Source organism: Populus trichocarpa, chromosome 5 (genome assembly GCF_000002775.5).
Source record: "Populus trichocarpa isolate Nisqually-1 chromosome 5, P.trichocarpa_v4.1, whole genome shotgun sequence".
Classification (NCBI taxonomy): Eukaryota; Viridiplantae; Streptophyta; class Magnoliopsida; order Malpighiales; family Salicaceae; genus Populus; species Populus trichocarpa.
The window spans coordinates 5,154,273-5,168,778 of NC_037289.2; the positions used below are offsets into that span (position 1 = coordinate 5,154,273).

The 14,506-nt window shown below is 33.0% G+C and overlaps 1 protein-coding gene, 1 long non-coding RNA gene and 1 other non-coding gene across 3 annotated transcripts; 1 reads left to right on the forward strand and 2 right to left on the reverse strand.

Annotated features, from left to right (window-relative positions):
* Window positions 1-266: 266 nt before the first annotated feature.
* On the forward strand, window positions 267-1,994 carry LOC7471512 (uncharacterized). Its single transcript, XR_002981848.2, has 2 exons — window positions 267-520; window positions 1,235-1,994. It is a non-coding gene; the product is annotated as an uncharacterized LOC7471512 (long non-coding RNA).
* Window positions 1,995-3,207: 1,213 nt separating this feature from the next.
* LOC7477090 (uncharacterized) lies at window positions 3,208-5,107 on the reverse strand. Its single transcript, XM_052453272.1, has one exon. It carries the CDS (start codon window positions 4,930-4,932, stop codon window positions 3,535-3,537), a length of 1,398 nt encoding a protein of 465 aa, XP_052309232.1. The 5' UTR covers window positions 4,933-5,107; the 3' UTR covers window positions 3,208-3,534.
* A 6,411-nt stretch (window positions 5,108-11,518) lies between these two features.
* On the reverse strand, window positions 11,519-11,603 carry TRNAM-CAU (transfer RNA methionine (anticodon CAU)). Its single transcript is given in 2 exon segments — window positions 11,519-11,554; window positions 11,566-11,603. It is a non-coding gene; the product is annotated as a tRNA-Met (tRNA).
* Window positions 11,604-14,506: the final 2,903 nt, after the last annotated feature.

The window sequence follows — 14,506 nt, forward strand, 5'->3', positions numbered from 1 at the left end:
GCTAGCCTAACCCAATCCTTAGCTATAATAGCAAAGTGGAAGTTAATAATAATAATAAAAAAATATTAATACTCTTTTAGTACATGTTTATTTTTATATTTTAAAAAGTATTTTAAAAAAAATTAATTTCTTTTATATTTTTATTTACTTTAAATTAATATTTTTTAAAAAATTTTAAATTATTTTAATACAGTGTTATTAAAAATATTTTTTTTTTTATTTAGATATATTTCTACTTAAAAAAAAAAACTGCAAACAGCTATTACTGTATCAATTCTCAACTGACTTTCAAAGAAGGCGCGAGAGAGGAGAAGGTCGCGGGAGAAAAAGAGATTATACATGGCATCTGGATTCTGTCTTTTGTTCCTGGCTTCAATTTTCCTAGCAATCAATAGTTCAACGATGGCGATCCTGCACGAGAGTTCATCAGGATCCGTGGTGCTATAGAGTTCATCAGACAATACTCCTTGGAGGCAAAACACACTTAATTTCTCGTCTCAAATCTCTCACCCTTTTATAGGTCTCTCGCTCTCATCTCAAATCCCTTTTATTTTTTTAGAGGCTTTATGTCGAACACTTTGTATATTTCTCTTCTCTTCTTTTTTCCGGGTTTCTCTTATTTTTGCTATTTCCAGCGTTAAAAGAATCGTTAAGTTGTGAAGTTCCTTTATTTGTGAAGTCTTCGGTTTGCATATGTTTTCGTGGTTTTTTGGTTGTTACAAAGCATTTTAAGCTAGCCCTTTGTTTCCTTGTTTTTGGGTTTCTCTTAATTTTATCAGGGATTTACTTCTATTTTTTTTATTAAACTATATCTTTGATTATTTTGGGTTTTGTTTGATTTCTTATAATCAAGAAACAAGATACTGGCATTGCTCGTTGACATGTAAGTTCTTTATAAACAATGAGATTACAAATTTTGGGTTATCACATACAAAAAAGGCAAGAAATAGGGTTTGTGGTCTTTAGAATTTTAATAACTTGTTAATGGTAGTGTTTTATACTGTTCATATATTCTTAATTAGATCTGAAAGATGAGATGTAATACCCTTCTGAAAAAAAATAGCATCACAGGAGTAATTATCCTGTCAAAAAGTATTTAATTGAATTTGGTTTGTTGGATATGAACCTCTAGATATATCAACAATGTGATATTCAATATATTTGTATCTGTGGTACTCTGTTCTCTATTGGCATAACAATTTGTTATATGAAGAAGTTTTTTGCTTGTGAACAGGTTGTTTTGTTTCTTTTAAATTTGTGAAGAAATGGACAGCATCTATGGAGGGTTAGATGAGGCGAAAGCTGAGATCGAGAAGCTCAAAGCAGATTTGAAATGCAAAGTAGAATTTCTGACAATTTCAAATGCTTCAGGAGGCTGATATTCAGGAAGTGGGAAATTCTTCTTCTTTGGAAAAAATGCAAAATAAGCTAAGAGTTTAGAGCAGATGCACAGAAATTGCTCTGCAAATCTTAAAGCTAAAGAAGCTGACCGGAGCTCTCAACTGGAGAAACTAACTGGAGAGCTGGATAATTACGGGTCTGCACTAGAGAACAAAGAAACAGCAATAAAAGAGCTTGGCATGGAATTGAAAAATTGCCACTCTATGATATTGCAGTTGAAGTTGCAGAATGAGGAGGCTTCATCAATGATACTGGTATTGAAATCAGGAATAACTGAGGCTTAATTGAACACTGAGAATGCTGGTTGTTGATTTGGAAGAACTGAGCACCCGCCCATCTTCTCTTTATGTTTTGCTTTGATTGTTTTATTCTCGCAGCAAGTATCCTATACTATCGGGAATGGAAATGTTAGAATCCTTAGATTTTTTTTGTGGCAAAGAAATGTTTATATACCCGCAATGTTCCTAACCATACAGAGTTAGAATCTGCTTTGTATTCGAAGTTGATCAAATTGGTGTATATAAAACCTGGCCTGACGGTTCATCAATGATGATTTTAGCTGGGTTTTAAATATTCAAAACCTGCGCTTGTAATTAATTTAGTTAAACTTGGTTTTTTTTTTATATATATTTTTTAAAAACCTAAAAATATATTTTTTATAGCTGATATTCTTATTAAATATTATTTTTTCATGTGGGATAACTAATATATATATTTTCTATTCATATGAAAAGTTTCTAAGTATTTTAATTTTTTCATTAGGATAACTATTTATAATATGTATTCATATGAATTATTTTATAATTTTATTTATAAGATATTAAAATCTTAAATATATATTTTTAAAATTTTTCCAAGTTAATTCTGAGTTTAATTGTTTGACAATATGGAATTCATTTTCTTAATTATGCTCGAAATTGGGTCTTCGAGCCTGTAGTAATAACTATTGTGTTAACTTTGGAATGCTTTGGAATGAAAGACTTGATTTAGTTGCATAAATGAAGATGAACTGATTTAATCATTTCATTTGAATAATAATAATAAAAAGATATTTATGACTTTTTATTTTAAAGATAATGTACGTGATTATATTTTTTTTCTTAGAGAGCCAGCTAAAAAGCACGGGTGTTGATATTATAAATAAAAAAAGAAGAAAACAAACAGGATGAATTAAGAGATCATGGAGCCCGCTCTAACTTCTGAGAAATCCTTGACTGATAGGAAAAAATAATGCACATCTTCTTCATGCCCTATAAAGTTATTCAATGGAGATAAGATAGTCTTTGGAGAACAGTTCTTATGGATAATCATAGAGGCTGCACTTTTTAGGTATATCTTTTACATTCTAGTATATTCTTCTGAATTCAACTTCCATGCACAAACAAAAAAAATAATCAAAAGGTCATATCATAGTCGCCATCTTAATGTAATATTATCTTTTTAGTTAGGCTTCTTTCAACTCTTGGTGCTATGAACTTTGAAATCTTAAAGAGCTCGAAATGTGCAATTTTAAAGGTCAACAAATGTGGGTTAAAAGTCAACATCACATCAGAGTCGCCGGACATCGATCTTAGCTGGGGCTCTCACCATCTACTTACCACTGCTATCTTCAGTGGAAAACTACTTGCAACGACAAGTACACGAGAGGAGAGACGTGGCAAGAGACTATTGTCGAAGGGAAATACGTGGTGTCATATACAGAATATTCAAGCCCCACCGACAGGCCACACCAAGACCGTCGGCAGATAGAAAAAACTATCCACCGTCTCCCGCCTTCCCATATGCAAAATGGTAACAATGGAGAGATTAAAGTGTAAAATTACTAGTTTCATTCTTATTTGTAGTACAAATGCAAGGATTATATGAAATTTGATACAATTGCGAGATTCTTCTATTCTACTTTTGATGCTCTGGTGTAACACCATGGTTGCTTGGCCAGTGGCATTACACTGCCCACCAGACATTGTGGTGGTGTTCTCCATTCCCTCTTGATAACAAGAGATGGAAGCAAATGAAACTACCTAGAATTCAGACATATTTAGAGGGAAAAAAGCAGATGACAAAACGAGCCTTATTGCATTTTCTTCAAAATGCTTCTTCGGTGAAATTGCATTTGGATCATTCCTTCATGAACTAGTTCTTCTTACCCTCTTCACCACCCTCTTCCAAGTAAGCCTTCTTTCTCCTCTCAGCGTTAGCAAACAGACAAATCACGAGGAAACACGTGGCATAAATCCCATGAACCTTCCAATTAGTCTTGGGTGGTTGGTGCAAGACAACCCTATGAAACACTGCCACGTAGTAGTGCAGCCCAACTGCGTAGCCCACCAGGGTCTGACCCAGGCCCAGAAACTTTGAGCTCAACCCACACTCCGTGGAAAAGACCAGGATCAAATACATCAATAGCAACAACAAGTACAGTGCATAGCCAAGGGTTTGAAGAACCATTAAGCAAACGTAAGTGGACTGTGAAGTAGCATAGAAGAACTTCAAGGGCTCAAGCCCAGTAACTAATGAAGAGAGGCATAGAATGGTGAAGTAGATTGAGAGATAAACTTGGATGAAAATCAAGATCTTTTGTATAGAGAAATAAGCTTTGATGTGGTTAAAGATAAGAGAGACAAGAAGTAGAGGTATTAGAATGAATGCAAAAGAGACTATAGAGGCAATGGTAGGTGCATACTTGTTTCCAACAATTGGCTTGAACCCTCTGGTCAAATCATTGTTGGCTTTTGTAAGATACTTCTTGGAAGTTATTGAGATTCTCTCAAGGTCTGGTATGAGAGTTTGATGAAACTTTGATGGAAGATCTCTGAATTCAGCAACCAAATCATCTTCATCATGTTGTCCAATCCAGCTTGGTTGTTTTTTAGATTGAGTGGTCTTTTTTTCATTGGTTTGTTTTTGGTTTTTGTTTTGTTTTTGGGATTCTTGGTTACCGACTTTCTTGTCTACAAGGGATTGTGTTTGCTTTGTGGAAGTGGGTTTGGTTGTTTTGTCGGTGGATGAGCCTAGTTTGAGTAGATCTGGTGTTTTCTTGGTGGAACCAGCAATGGATTTGGTGAAGTTGGAGGCTTTCGAGGTGGAATTGAGTTTCTTGAGCTGCGAAGTGGAGTTTAGCCTTTTGAGCTGAGAAGTGGTATTGAGCTTCTTAAGCTGATTCTTGGATTGGGAATCGGTGAGTGTTGCTTTTGTTGAGTTTGTAGATTTTGTAATCTTGGTTTGGTTCTTGGTGGATAGGCTGCCAGTCTTGATGGGCTTGGTTTGGTTTTTTGTAGATAGGCTAGGGCTGGTGAGCTTGGTTTGATTCTTGGAGGATAAATTGGTGTTTTTTTTCTTGGGTACTTGGTCGTCATATGTTTCCACTTCCAACATTCTTCTTCTAACAAGAAATCGATCGGTTTGAAGCTGCTGCTGCTGATCACTGTCTGAGGAGGCACAGAGGAGAAGGGAAGTAAACAAGAACAAAACAAGATAAAGCAGAGGTACCTGTCTGAGACTGAAACAGATCAAGTACTTGGGTGGAGCCATTTTGTGCAATCTAGCCTAGGTTTTTGTTGGCCTTGAAAGATCTAATGGGGACTTGACTTATAAGAACTAGAGCTTGGATATGCTGGATCCAAAACTCAGAGAGAGAGAGAGAGAGAGAGGGAGAGGGAGAGAGAGAGAGAGTGGGATGGGGGGAGCCAGAGAGAGCATTAAGTGAAAGTATGGATTTATATAGTATTATTTATGTTCATTGAAGTGAAGACTTAAGATGAGAAATTAGCAGAAGATGAGGTCAGGCAGTCACATGGTGACAATATGTAAAGTTCCCTTCCTAAAAAAACGCGGTTTTACAGGTCCCGGTGTTGCTGCTGCCTGCTTTCTCTGCTGGCACTGTGTAGGCCCAGAAATAATGCCCTGGTTATTTACCATACTTTCACTCACGGGACACAATTTTCTAGGCTAATCAGTTCCTCAACCTGCGACACTCTTATTAACTAACTGGGTTCAGACCATGACTCCATTGGTCGGCATCTGTTTCTTCAACGTTAATAAAATAAATCTGACTGCTTTAGGTCTTAGAATTTGTAGCTTATCATGTTCCTTCTTTGGGTTTGAGAAAACCCTTTCTTTGTAGTGTGAAGAGGATGAGCTGACCAAATATACGGGGTGAAGTATTGACTCTCTTTTTTGCCATTTATTGAAAGAATAAAGAATTTCTTTGCTCACAGGATGGATCACCGGCAGGGTAGCTGAGATCTGATCATGATGAGAAATTATTAAATCAACCGAATCTATTAATTTCAACTCGATCCCACTATCGTCATTTACTGCATCAATTCCTTACGAATTCCACCATACCTCTTTATTATACCTGATTTGACTAAACAAAATGAATTCACGTGAAAATCTCTTGAAATGTGAGAGTTGAGGAATGCTTTTGATTTGTTGTTTTCTTGAAAGTGGGCAATGTTAGTAGAAATTAGGTGTATTCAAACCTTTGTGTTGTTTCGGACCATCATAGTTTTATCTTTAAAACATCAATTTTATTTTGATTTTTACACAAATTATATCAAAGTTTCTTGGATCAAGATATAACTTCATTTCCTTTGGAACACTCGCAGTTTTCTTATTTAATGCTTTTTTTTTTGTTGGGAAAATGCATGTTTTTTCAATTAAATATAAAAATACAAAATAATATGAAACACTATTTAAAAAGTTGGATGAAATATATACACCATATGCAATCATTGAAGATTGACAGTTACAAAATTATATTATATCATATCATGCCAAACAAAACTTCATATGAGTTTAGTATTGGTCATTTAATAATTTCAAATGATGAAATCAAGAAAACGACATTTGAATTTTATTAATTATAAAAATATTTGTTTTGTTTGATGATGATGCCTAACTATATATATATAAATGAAAGTTGATCTCAAATTAAAATTATTATATGCCGGTAGCAATTTCATTGATTGTGAACAAAATTAAAAACATTATGAAAATAATTAAGCTAGATATATAAAGCTAAGTAGTATTTAAACCAAATTTTGGTTTGTGATACATTCCAGGGTAGATTAAGTTTTTATTATAAAAAAACATAATAAAAATATAAAATCATTGCTAACATATTTTTTAATAAAATAATAATAATCATGAAGTATAATATTATGTATGTCAAGAGACAGTGTTTTTTAACTACGGAATGACTTCTTTATTTTAAATACTAATATTAGAAGTTTATTTGAGATTATGATAGCGGTTGCAGTTTAAAGTGTTTTTTGCTTAGAAATGTATTAAAATGATATTTTTTTTTATTTTTATAAATTATTTTTAAAATCAGCATGTCAAAACAATTTGAAATATTTTAAGAAAATATGATTTTAACTGAGTTTCCAAACACGGCCTAAATCGATGAAACCAACCTTAGTTAACTTGCTGATCAGTGCAGTTGCAGCTGATGAATTATTAGGAGTCACAAAACAAGCTCCTTCCAATGACCGGCTGCTAAATTCAAATGCATCTCTTCCACTGGAATGTTTCCGATCTTATTTAATTTGCATTATTTCCTTAAATCTCTCCCTCCTCATATGAAACAAAAATGTTCAGTAGCCTTTCCAGAAACACAATGACCACAACATCCACCATGTCTTCTTCTCCTTCTAAACAGATAAACAGAAAATCCTTAATCAAAATTAATTTTAGATCACACAAGGAAATTAAAATCTTTAATCACTGTCAATTTTAGGGACAAAACAGGACTTCTACTTGAACTATCAAGCAATCGATGCATGAGCTAATTAATAATATAGGAAATGGTGGTTATCGGATGAAAAATCAAGTATTGCCTTCAATTTCAGAACTTCTGCATAAACCCATCATGATTCTTAACAGCTTGGCAAACCCAGAATCAATAACATAGAAAACTCCAACCACACCACCCCAAATCTACCACAAGAGAAACGTCAAATTTGGCGCATTTTTGGAGAGGCCAAATCCATGCTCTCTTGGCTCGATTGATGTCTCTGGTACCTGAACCAGTCATGGCTAGGTTTTTGAGCCCAACCCCCCCCACTCTTTCTCTTGAAAATTTGGAAAACGACAAAGTAATAGATGCACCAAGCGATGGTGGATTTGCCACTCTTCCATTTATTTGAATAACAGGGAAGACAAATGCCTTGGATTTGAGTTGAATCAGTTTGGGTTGTTTATTTATAATGCTAATGTTAAGCATATACTTTAAATCTCCAGGCAATTTAAGAGAAAAGAAAGGATAAAGACGAAGTAAGGGTGGTGTTTACTGTTTAGAGTTTTTTTTATATAATAAAATTGTAATATTTAATATAAAAGTATTTTAGTTATTAAATGAAAAATAATAATAATAATTTTGTAAATAATTAGATATTTTTTGTTGATTTTTTGGGAGAATTTTAAGTGTTAGTATTTCTATAAAATTTAGAATATAAAGTGTAATTTTATAAATTATAATAATTAATTGTAATTTGGTTGAAATTATAGGATGTTAAGGTATTTATTTTAAAAAAAATATCTAAATTACAATTGATGACTTTATTTTTTAGAGTGAGACTAAATTTAAACTTGAAGTTCCATAAATTTAAGATTTGTTTGTAAGTGAAATACAAATTATTTTTTAAAATATTTTTTATTTGAAAATATATTAAATTAATTTTTTTAAAAAAATTATTTTTGATATTAATATATTAAAATAATTTAAAAATAAAAAATTATTTAAAACTAATTTTTTTAAAATTACAGCTAGATATTAATGCTCAACTAATCCATAAACATAATTACTTTAATTAAGCACACCTGTTGATGTGATAGCTAAATGATTACTAATATAATTGCACCGTGTAAGCTTTTTTCTTTGATTACCAGAAACAAAATACATATTTAAATTTATTATTTTTTGTCTTTTTTTTTCTATACCACCACTGAGATATATATAAAATTACTCGATATTTATATCTTATTTATTTATTATTTATAAGATTATATATTATTTATTAGATTTTGGGTATTTATTATCTAACTATTATTTATTATTAACTATATAATATTTTTTATGTCAATATTAAGATATGTATATATATAATATTGCATTAAAAAATATAATTATTTTTTACAAATACTTCTTTATAATATAAATATATATTTCAACTTAGATTTTATAATATTTATATTATTTATGAAGTAAGATAACTATTTAAAAAATATCAATTAATTTAAATAAAGTCAAATCAGTATTTAATTCAGATTAAATTACAATCCTCAGCTAAAATATTAGAAACACATCGAATCGATGTCGGTCTCATTGTTAAAAGACCAAAGCATGATCTACATCCACAAGATCTCTTAGGATTCTTTTTGTTAATTATTTTTCTTCTAATTTATTCCAGGAATTTTTTATGTAGGAAATGTAAGAGACCAAGAGTTGAAATCGTTAGACATGTGGACGCCTAGTTGTACTTGACAGACGACTTGCAGTCCCAGTTGGGAAAAAGAGAAAGAAAAGTATTAAAACCAGTGTCTAGTGGCCCATAGATCATCCACCATCGCCGTCTCACCTGATTCAAGCAGGGAACAAGAAAAACCAAAGGATATCAGGCAGGAGGCCCCCGCAGCTGCGCTGCCCAGCATTACAGGGTTCGTTTCACACTTTCTCTGCTCATTATTATAGTATTGGAATCGGTTCAGGCAGTGCGGTGGGGATTTCTTGCGTTCCATAATCTGTATAATTTTGTCACTTTCATGACCTCCTATCGTCAAGTATGGTAGGATCCATGAAACCTCCATACAATCTATGTGAATTAATCCCATTACTTTTTCTCACCGTTGAGATTTTGAACCAAACATTTCCACCAATTATTAAATTTACGAGATTTATTAGTGTCATTATTTATTTAGTGTACGAGGTTCTCGTTCAAAACATTAGATTTTTTAGAATCGAATTCCATAAAAATAGCATTATTTATTGAAAAACTTATGAATTAATCCTCTTTAAAACGTCCACCTCCTAAAATTTCATAGTCTCAACTGTTTCTGAATTCAACCTTCCCATCTTTAATCCATCCTCCTCCATCAACCTCACTAAACTCGCATGTTTAAATGAAAGCCACCATGTTGCCTTACCTCAAAGGTCAGAAAGTCTTTGGCTATGTGGACAACTCCATTCACCAGCCTGCTAAAACCACCATTGCCTCTGATTGTTCTACATTTCCCCACCTATCCTATACTAACAGAGAAACCCAAGATAATCTTATCTTTAGTTGCACAAATTCTTCTCTTTCAGACGAGGTATTGACAGAGGTTGCTCATTACAGCACCTCCTCTAACATTTGGATGGCTCCAAGTTCTGCTTTTGCATTAATTACAGTCTCGTGCTAAAGCAGTACAAAGTTCAATTTCAACTCTCTACTCTACATAAAGGAAGTTAATCGTAAGTAATTATTTCATGACTATCGACATCTCTCGGATGAGTTGGTTATAGCTAGCTAGACAACCTTTAACAGATTTTGATTAGAATTGAAGTTATACTCAAGACCTACATTAAAGTCCTTAAAAGCTCATAAATCTAAATGAATCAAATCAATATAGAAAGCCCAAACCACATAAACATAGGAGCTTCAAGACATGCTAACGATAGAAGCAAAAACAAAAGCTATTTTTTTGCAGTTCTTTGTGTGCAGTCCAGTTTAGTAAACCTAATTTCCAACAGCCTTCTAAACGTACCACATACAGTAAAGAGGTCTTTAACAAAAGAAAGCACAATTCAAAACCTAAGACAAAAAATAACCTAAAATGCAAAAATCTTAAGCCAAAGAGAAGATTAAAGATTTATAATCAAACACCCAAATAACAAAAACATCACCATGTTTCAATTAAATCCAAAAAGAAGTAAAAGTTTTAAAAAGAAAACAATAACCGGCGTTTGGGGTTTGGTTAAGCACTGCCAAGTGGATGTGTTGTTCAGGCCTAGGCTGCGTGCTATGATCTTCAAAGACAGAGGACCAGGGTTGTGTGGCTGGTAGGTGGTGGGAGGGTGGTTCGAGGGGTGAAGTTAGGAATTTTAGTTTGAAAGAGCTAAATTAAATTTTTTTTTAGGGAGGTTAAAACTTAATTTTTTTTATTTATTGAAACAAAAAGTTGATAAATAAATAAATTCCTGACAGGACCTACCCCTACCAACCCCTCTAATTCCGCCCCCTATGGTTCTGTTGGTTTCTGAGGTAATGAAAATATGAGGAGGAGGAGTGACACCAAGTGATGGCCTCCTCTGTGCACCTCCCTCATCTTCATTGCTACGGTCTCCTTTGTTTCTAACCCCTAAGCATCGTCAGCTCAATCATTCAACGTAAATACCTAAATTTGTTTAAGGAACAATGTATACAAAATATTTTGTTCAAAAACTCAGAAGACTGGGCGGCATTTACCCTACGGAATTTTTTTATAATGTGTTCCACTGCCTTCTTTATTTTTTTTTTCCAGGGAGCATAACCGATCTTCTAAGCTATATGTGATCTCATTATAAGTAAATTAAAAGTGAAAGTGGGATAGATTTCCCTCATGATAATACATACCACTTTGAATCCACACACAGTGAAAGTACTTCCAATTAATGCTGCCAAATTATAGCAGCATTTAAAGTGTCGGTGCTGATGCAGTTCATAGCAAGAGGGCCTGCGCTGTGAGACTGCAGATATATTCGGTCAATTTACTCGTAGTTAAAGAGGCTGTCCAGTTTTTTTAAAAATCGAGGAAACTATACAAAGTTTGGAATTAAATGAGGATCATGTGCTCCGAAATCCAACATTTATGGTCTTTACAAGAGTTCTTAGATATGGAGACCCTCAAAAAGAATAAAAGAGAGAGTTCGAAATATTCATAAAGACCCTTCTGCACAATAAAACAAAGGGTGAGAGAGGCTCGAACTCAGGTTTTTTCCCTCTTTTAATGTCTTTTTTTTTTTAACAGGTAGGTTCACTTGCTTATTAATTATTCTTTGGGATAATAGCTAAAATATGGGCAACAACCTTACCTTTTGTTCTTGTATTCTGAGCTGTGAGGAGAAAACCTTGGTTATTGTTAAAGAAAAAAAAATTGGGGTGAGAGAGGCTCGAACTCTCGACCTCAGGATAACTCAGAAGCTATGAGACCTACGCGCTAGCCAACTGCGCCACCACCCCTTCCTGTTTCTTCGTTTTCCATTAACTATATTTAAATATAACTAATTCTGCGCCAGGTTCTTTCTTTTTCTTGTTCATATGTACACTTTAGATAGTGTATATAGCAGCCCAAGTGACTTTCATGTATTGGAAAACAATGAACATCAAGTTAATTTCTTATTCAAGTTAACTCACACCTCTAGATTGGAATAGGAAACTGATTATACCCATGATAAATTTAATCATCGACAAAGTATGACCATTAACCGTTAATTTGATATGTTGGTTAACCATTGATGGTGGATAAATTTTCAAAAAAAAAAAAATCTCTAAACAACCTAGTACATGAACGAAATGGCTCCCCATATTTTATTATTCTGTTTTTATCTCGAAGAATTACTTTTGGACTCGACCTATAATTTTAAAAACTCTCAGTTTTAATCACGAGGGGTGTAGCCTAACTGATCAGGTTTTGAGTTTGCTTCCTAAAAGTTACTAGTTCAAGTCCCATAAACCTCAGGGCCACTGGAGGCTTACATAGTCGTTAACTTTAGGACCCGTGGGATTAGTCGAGGTACGCACAAGCTGACTCGGACACCCACGTTAAAAACAAATCTTAGCCTTTTCACATATTTTAATATATTTTTTTACTCCAAATAAATCAAAAATGGCGCCTAAACCACCCATATACACAAACTTTTTAAATATTTTCTACAAATTCCATGCAAGTATAAACTCCCTTATGGGTCGAGCGCTCATACTTTTTACCAATAATCGAAGTACAAACATGCACCTATTGCAACACGTTTCTCAACCATTGACTATTTCTAAGTTAACATGTCATTGATATTAACCGTTATTCAAAACAACAATAGTGCAAGACTTTACAATCAATATAGGATATCAATGTTTCCATCAATTACTTGTTATGCCACTCTTCACATTTAAGGTAAATTGATGTGATCAAAATCTATAAATACTTTAGTTCATCATGTAAAGGAGGCAAGTTTTCACAAAATATTTCTCTATATTTTCTCTCACATTGCAAGACACTCTCTCTAACATTGCAAGAATCTTAAGTATTAGAGAGTTTTTTGTTTCATGTGAAACTTATTTTCAGGAATACTCAAGCCCAGAAACAAGTTCAACCACAAAACCTAGCTCACATGTCTTTCGCAAACATAAAGAACCTAATTTTCCATGAGAAGTTTTCCGCGACTTCATCAACTATGACACGAATCCAAATGTCACGAATTTAATTATCACATGGTCATTGGAGTTAGAGGACTTTTTTGGAATTTTTTTACCTTTACCCATTCTTGAGGTGCTTATTTGGTATTTGCGTGTAAATAGAATTTTATGCTTGACATGTTGGTAAAACTTCAGGGACTGTGTTTGTATTTTTGCGTATGGTACTCTTCTGCGGGTTTCGACTGAGATTTTGGTGAAATAGGGCTTGGCCTAGAATTGTTTTCTTCGTGGGTTATGTCTTTGCCTTCTCATTGGGCCTGAGGGGTAATCAAAATGGAGTGAGTTGAACTCGCTGATGAGCCTAGGACTTTAGGATATATTTAAATTTGAATTTGAATGTGATTGATAGGAAGGCACTTGACTTAAAACCTATATTTAATTTTAATACTCATAATATCGCATGTCTCCGAAGAGGTTTTAAGATTTATAATATAAATTGTTCATTTAAGGCTCGTTTTTGGGCTGTGTTCATTTTAGGCCCATTGAGTCTGGAAAAGGGTTTGAGGTCCAAGGATTGCTTTCCAAAATTTGGATACACTTAAAACACAAAATGGTTTCAATGCCATTTGGGCTCAAAGCCCATCATCGAAATTAACGTTGAGCTGGGGCCTTTAAGCCGAATCCAAAAATCACTTAAATAATTAGGAATGCTTTGTAATGACCTTAATAACCTAAAGTCACTAGCAAGGCCAGACAAACCTGGCAAATTATTAAACATACTAAAACGTCTGTAGCTTCACTGACCAATTTTTTTTTCGCTCCTTAATATTTTTCTTTCAATCACAGTGTTTAATGGCCAAACTATTGATTAATTTGTCAAAATGTTTTAAGGACAGACACATTAAAAAAATAAAAATAAAGTGTAAAACAAAGAGAAATAACATGGCCACTCTATAATTTTTGGAAAAATGTACTTTTATTCCTCTTAAGTTTAATCTGGTATGAAAGTTTATTTTTGTTGCATTTTGGTTCGCGAGTTAGAAAAAGAAGAGAGAAAGTCATCTGAAAATAACAAGGAAAAAAAATTTTATCAATTTAACCATTCTTTTGCAATGAAAATCGATGTTATTGATATCAACGAGTTTCATTTAAATAGAGGAGTTAAACATGGTGGTTTTTGTCTTTGAACTTGCATGAGATAGTAGATTTGAGTTTGAAGAGTTTTTTAAATTTGGATTAAATTTTTGTTTTTAACCTATTTTTGGGTTTTTAGGGTTATATTAGATGTTTTAGAAAGGGTTGGATAGTGTTTTTTTTAGTTATTTTTGAGTAAAAAATGATTGAAAATAAATTTTTAGATCCAATTGGTGTCTCAATATTTATTATAAAAAAATATTATTTTAAAACTTTATCTAATAAACTCACATGTTGGGTTTTTTTTTCATTTGAGTTTTTTTATATTAAATATTTTTTTTATCCAATCCATAGATAACACGAAACAATAACTTAATAATGAATTTCCCGAAGCCTGCAGTAACTTTTCGTCGCAAGACATTTTTGGATGACCTGAGGGTTTTTTTTTTCAATTATTAATACAAGCATCTTTCTTATCCATTCTTTTAAAATCAGTGTTTAGGTTTTAAAGCACTCAATTAAGCATATTTTTCTATATAAATATGTCTAAAATATCCACGTACAATACATACTACTCTCTCTCTTTTTTTTTGAAGAGT

What these genes read in the sequence shown, in the direction of transcription:
- LOC7477090 (XM_052453272.1), bottom strand. Translation starts at nt 4,932, where the DNA reads ATGGCTCCACCCAAGTACTTGATCTGTTTCAGTCTCAGACAGGTACCT.